The sequence below is a fragment of the Acanthopagrus latus genome, chromosome 11 (assembly GCF_904848185.1).
Source record: "Acanthopagrus latus isolate v.2019 chromosome 11, fAcaLat1.1, whole genome shotgun sequence".
Classification (NCBI taxonomy): Eukaryota; Metazoa; Chordata; class Actinopteri; order Spariformes; family Sparidae; genus Acanthopagrus; species Acanthopagrus latus.
In genome coordinates, this window is record NC_051049.1 from 418,270 (window position 1) to 423,273 (window position 5,004).

The window sequence follows — 5,004 nt, forward strand, 5'->3', positions numbered from 1 at the left end:
TCTTACTTAATACCTTTATTCAAAAAAAAGACAAAGAGTTTGTTGGTCACGAGAAACTTGTTGTGTTGCTATAAGGACGTCGGCTGTGTCTCAGCTGTTTCTCACCACAGTGACGAGAGCAGATCGAATCAGTCGTCACTTCCGGTCTCAGACTCTGAATCTTCTCCAGCCGTCACAACCAGCAGCTCAACGCGCCCGACAGCAAACAACCCTCAGTGAGTCCATAGCTGTTCACATGTTAGCATGTTAGTGTAACAGCAAAGCTACAGATTGGAAGATGTTGTTGGTTGAACGTTAGCTCTGGTGTTACAGATACTTTGGGTTCTGGTCTCATTTGGTCCCAATAATGATGTGAGTGTTTGTTGATGAAGGCTGAACCTTGATGTGGTTTTTGTGTTGAAGCATCTCCGCTCGGTGTGTCAGGTGATCACTGGCAGTGGGTGGTCTTACTGGCTGGCTCCGCCCCTGGTGTGAAGCCGTTGCTGAGGCTGTTGGGACTTTGAGGAGTGGCCATCGTAGGTGTGGCCTCCACCCTGGAGGCAGGCTCTACCACTGAGCAGCTCTTCTGTGGCAGTCGGGGTTGGACCGGCACCGTTTTAGGGACAACAGATGCTTGTCGAAGCCCTTCGATGCGCAGAGGCGGTCTGATGGGGGCGGGGGCTGTGGGCGTGGTGTCAGAGATAGGTGGCTTGGGGCTGCATGGAGGGGAGGGGCTTAGAGCACTTTGGTTGGTGGACTTTGATTCGTCTTCCTGTGGCAGCTGCTGATTTTGTGAGGGGGTCTCTTTGTCCGAGGGGGGGGGGCTTGTTGACTCAGGGGGCGGGTCCTGCTGCATGCTGCTCTGCCTGGAAGCTCCTGAGCCAGGAATCTCACAGCTGTCAGTTCGACGCCGTGAGCCCTCGTGCATACGACTGGTGGCCACGACAGCCTTCATGGCAGCCTGGTGACACACACACACACTGTTGACATCGCAAACACACACTTTATCATTTCTTTATAAAGAGCCTTTGCTCCGTCAGAACATCTGCTCAGATAAGCAGAGTCTCCACAGGGAGTCAGATTCTCACAGCTGATTACTTGGGTTCAGTTTTCACTCCGTCGAAGTTTTTTTTATCTTTAAACATAACTTATGCATTTTTTACTTCTCAAAATAATCCCCGTCAAGTCTGATCACAGATGTTTGACATAAACTACCTGAATTATGTGGACATATGACACATCAGTGTTTTAATAGTGACCTCGGGCTGCTGTACGCTCCAACACTGAGACGCCGTCCTCACCTTAAGTTTGCGTCGTGCGTTGAACTCTTGCAGTTTCCTCTGGGTGGTGTCCATGTGGGAGAAGCGGGCAGCTTTGCCCAGCACCCAGGGGTGCTGCAGGGCCTCCCGGACGCTGAGGCGCTTGTGAGGGTCGAGGACAATCAGCTTACTGACCTGCAGAGACACACGGGGACAGGACTTCAGTCATAACACCTGTGCAGGAAGGTCGTGTCTGACTGAGTCGGTTCACAGTTAACGACTTATCTGTACCAGACGAGTGTCAAATCACAGATGGAAAGTATTTTCTATCAAGTTTAAATCAGGTTACAAGTATTTCAACAAATTAATTGATGAAGTGAAACAAATGAAGTTTATCTTCAAGTTCTGCATGTCAGGATGTCTGCAGGACCATCAGAGGAACTCACCAGATCCTTGGCATTCAAGGAGACCTCGTCCCACCACGGAGATACAAACTCGTAGTCACAGTTAAGGATTCGGCTGTACATGTACTGATCTCCCCTCGGGTCGAAGAAGGGCTCGAACCCGCAGAGTCTGCAGCAAAGGTAGTCCAGTTACAGACACAGGTAGTCCAGTTACAGACACAGGTAGTCCAGTTACAGACACAGGTAGTCCAGTTACAGACACAGGTAGTCCAGTTCATAATACAGCAACTCTTGACAAACACTCAGACACTGAAAACAGAATTAAACATTCTAAATGTTGATCTCTGTTATAAAGAAGATTCTGCTGCTGAAGACAGAGAACAACAAACCATCTGAAGGCTCCAGGAACATATTAATCAATAAGCTGATTAACAGGGTGCAGGTTTCACATGATGTCATTGCTTTAATAGCACATAGTAATGACACAGATGGACGTCCATAAAAAATGACAGGAGTGACTCAACCCTCTGCTGTGTGTGGTGTGTGTGTGTGTGTGTGTGTGTGTGTGTGTGTGGTGTGGACTCACAGGATGTAGAGGATGACGCCGACCGACCACATGTCCACCTCAGGGCCGTAGGCATTTCCCCGCAGGATCTCTGGAGCTGCAGACAGAGGAGCCAGTTAGCTGTTAGCTGTTAGCTGTTAGCGTTTAGCCTGTCAGCTGTTAGCCAGTTGTGTTATGTAAAATCCCAAAGAGAAGTGAACACATCACTGCACACAGCTACACAGTTAAATACACCTACTACACCTACTGCTACTACTACACCACCTACTCACAGTTGTAGTAGAGCGGTAGGTGAACTCACCGCAGTACCCCGGTGTACCACAGACGGTCTTCATGGTCACCTGGTCATCAATGATTTTGGACAGACCAAAGTCAGCTGTAAGAGAGAACGTAAGAACATTAAAATATTAAAACATTGGAATATTAGAACATTAGAACTAGGCATGTTGATAGACCTGGGCATTCGGGGCTATAGCCCCAGATCTCTGAGCCTAAAAAACAAACATAATTTACTCATGATGAAAACGGCCCCAGAGGTTTTTATGTGGTTGCATATGGAACATCCAGCAGCCACAAATGCAACAATGTCACCATATTTGGCCATATGCCCATATATGGACAGTCATAATAATGTGTTGCACATTCGACATCAGTGTTCTTCTCTCCCCCTCTATGTGTCACTGATATTACCGGAGCCGTCTCGCAGGACATCAAGTTTCTGTACTCGTGCTTGTCGTAAGGCAATAAACTCCAAAGAAAATCCAAGAAGGAAACGAGGCTGATGTAAAAAAGCTAAATGCTGCGATTTATTCTCAAAATATAATCCACTTTGAGCAAAAATAAAGGTCTCCAAGCAAAATCCTGGGTATCTGGTCTGTCACGTCAAGCTAATTGACAGAAAAGTCAATTAGCTTGACGTGAGAGATTCTTGTGTCTAAATGACGGTAAGCTACAGTCAGAAAATTGTTGCTCCCGTCCTGCTCCGATACCTAAATTATCAAACAGAGATGCCAACAGGTGCCCACATGGCTAGCTTACTACAGTTTACTACAATAAGCTGTGCTTTACGGCAGTGTCGGTTTGTGGTAGCAGGACAAAAGGAAAGCAGGAAAATACAAAAAAAAAATACAAGCATAATAAGACCTTATCTACTGAATAGACATTAATTCAACACTCAACATTCAATTAAGATGAAACAAAATATCAGTTATGATTAATCCTTAGAAATTAAAGCAAAATAGATATTAACTAATTAGACAAAAAAAGCAAACATATGCCTCATGTTCTCCACGGCTCTACACCAACACCGTCTGTTAGCCTGCTGATTAGTACCATTGCAGCGTTTACAGTAGTTAGTTATTCTGGATACACGGATGTTTATAGTCATTAGTTATTCTGGATAAAGAAGTCGCAGCCATAGCAGGAAGACGTGGAGAGTGACGTATCATCTCCTCCAGCCCCTGATGATACTTCCATCAGCTCAGGTTCTGAAAAAGTGACTTGTGGTGGTGGGTGTGGTCTGTGTGTGTAGTCTCTCTTAATACCTACAAATCCTCCTGTAGGCCTGATGCAGACAGACAATGAAGTGAGAAATTATCAAAGTTAATGTTCTACCTGCTCTAATACTCAACATGGGACATTAGAACATATCAGAACTGAAACAAATGTCAAACATCTGATTCTTTGTTTCCTTTGACTTTGAGGTTCTGAGTTAAAACCTGTTTGTGGTTCTGCTGCTTCCTGTTTCTATTTAAAGTGAGGAGTGTGGGTGAAGCAGTGGAAGCTGGAGGTAGAGGAGAATGTGTTTCTCTGCAGAGTCTCTGAACTACAGGAAGGTGTTGGTGGTGCTGAGCGGAGGCTGAATGTGAGCTGCTTCCATCTGTAAGTGTTCGCCTGAGGCCATCTGGATGCTGACACACACTGATGCTTCAGCTGGTCGGACAGTGACCGGACCAGAGACTGAAGAACAGAACCTTATTCTGATTTAAAGAGCAGAAAATGTTCACCTTCAACCTCCAAGAACAACAAGGTTCTACGTGACCCATCAGAGTTATCGGCCCATTGCAACATGTTTCCAGACTCAGAGTTCACAGTGTTTTGTTCCCCTGAGCGAAGTCTTTGTCTCAGATCTGTGAAGCTGTGCTGAGTCCACTGAAGACAGACGTGAGAGAATCTGCAGAGGAAACTGTTCACACAGTCCAGGAAGTGACACGTCCACACAGGAAGTGACAGACACATCCACACAGGAAGTGACACATCCATGCAGGAAGTGACACGTCCACACAGGAAGTGACACGTCCACACAGGAAGTGACACATCCATGCAGGAAATGTATTGATTGTTTATTAATCTTTTCATAAAATGTGATACAAAATCACGTTTGAGTTTTTTGGTGTAAATCCTTGTCTCTCCCGATATTTGTTATTACTCATCGCTGACCTCAAGCAATCATCCAATCAAATGTGACTTCTGACCAGATAGCCCCGCCTATCATGACACCACAGCTGACAGTTAGCTCGTAGCTAGCCAGCGGGGCACTAAGGTGTGTGTGTGGGTTTCAGCTGCTACACCTTTGTTTACATTTAGGATGTGATGGTGTCGTGTTGTTGGTTTGTTACCGATCTTGAGCGGAGCGTCCAGCGACAGGTCGGCATACAGCAGGTTCTCCGGTTTGAGGTCACGATGCACGACGCCATTCTCATGAAGATACTGGAAGACAAACACACAGTTTGAAGTGTCAGCGCCCCCTACAGGCTGCAGGCTATCAGTGCTGGACAGAACAGCCTGGAGGGAAAGC

The 5,004-nt window shown here is 46.3% G+C and overlaps 1 protein-coding gene across 1 annotated transcript in view; it reads right to left on the reverse strand.

Annotated features, from left to right (window-relative positions):
* si:ch73-60h1.1 (calcium/calmodulin-dependent protein kinase type IV) overlaps positions 1 to 5,004 on the reverse strand; it is a 16,375-nt gene continuing 11,371 nt past the window's right edge. The window contains exons 6-11 of the mRNA XM_037114707.1: positions 4,826 to 4,916; positions 2,509 to 2,583; positions 2,229 to 2,304; positions 1,685 to 1,811; positions 1,281 to 1,433; positions 1 to 940 (exon numbers count right to left, since the gene is read on the reverse strand). Coding sequence (XP_036970602.1) covers positions 428 to 940; positions 1,281 to 1,433; positions 1,685 to 1,811; positions 2,229 to 2,304; positions 2,509 to 2,583; positions 4,826 to 4,916 — 1,035 coding nt within the window. The 3' untranslated portion in view covers positions 1 to 427. The remainder of the gene's footprint in view (positions 941 to 1,280; positions 1,434 to 1,684; positions 1,812 to 2,228; positions 2,305 to 2,508; positions 2,584 to 4,825; positions 4,917 to 5,004) is intronic.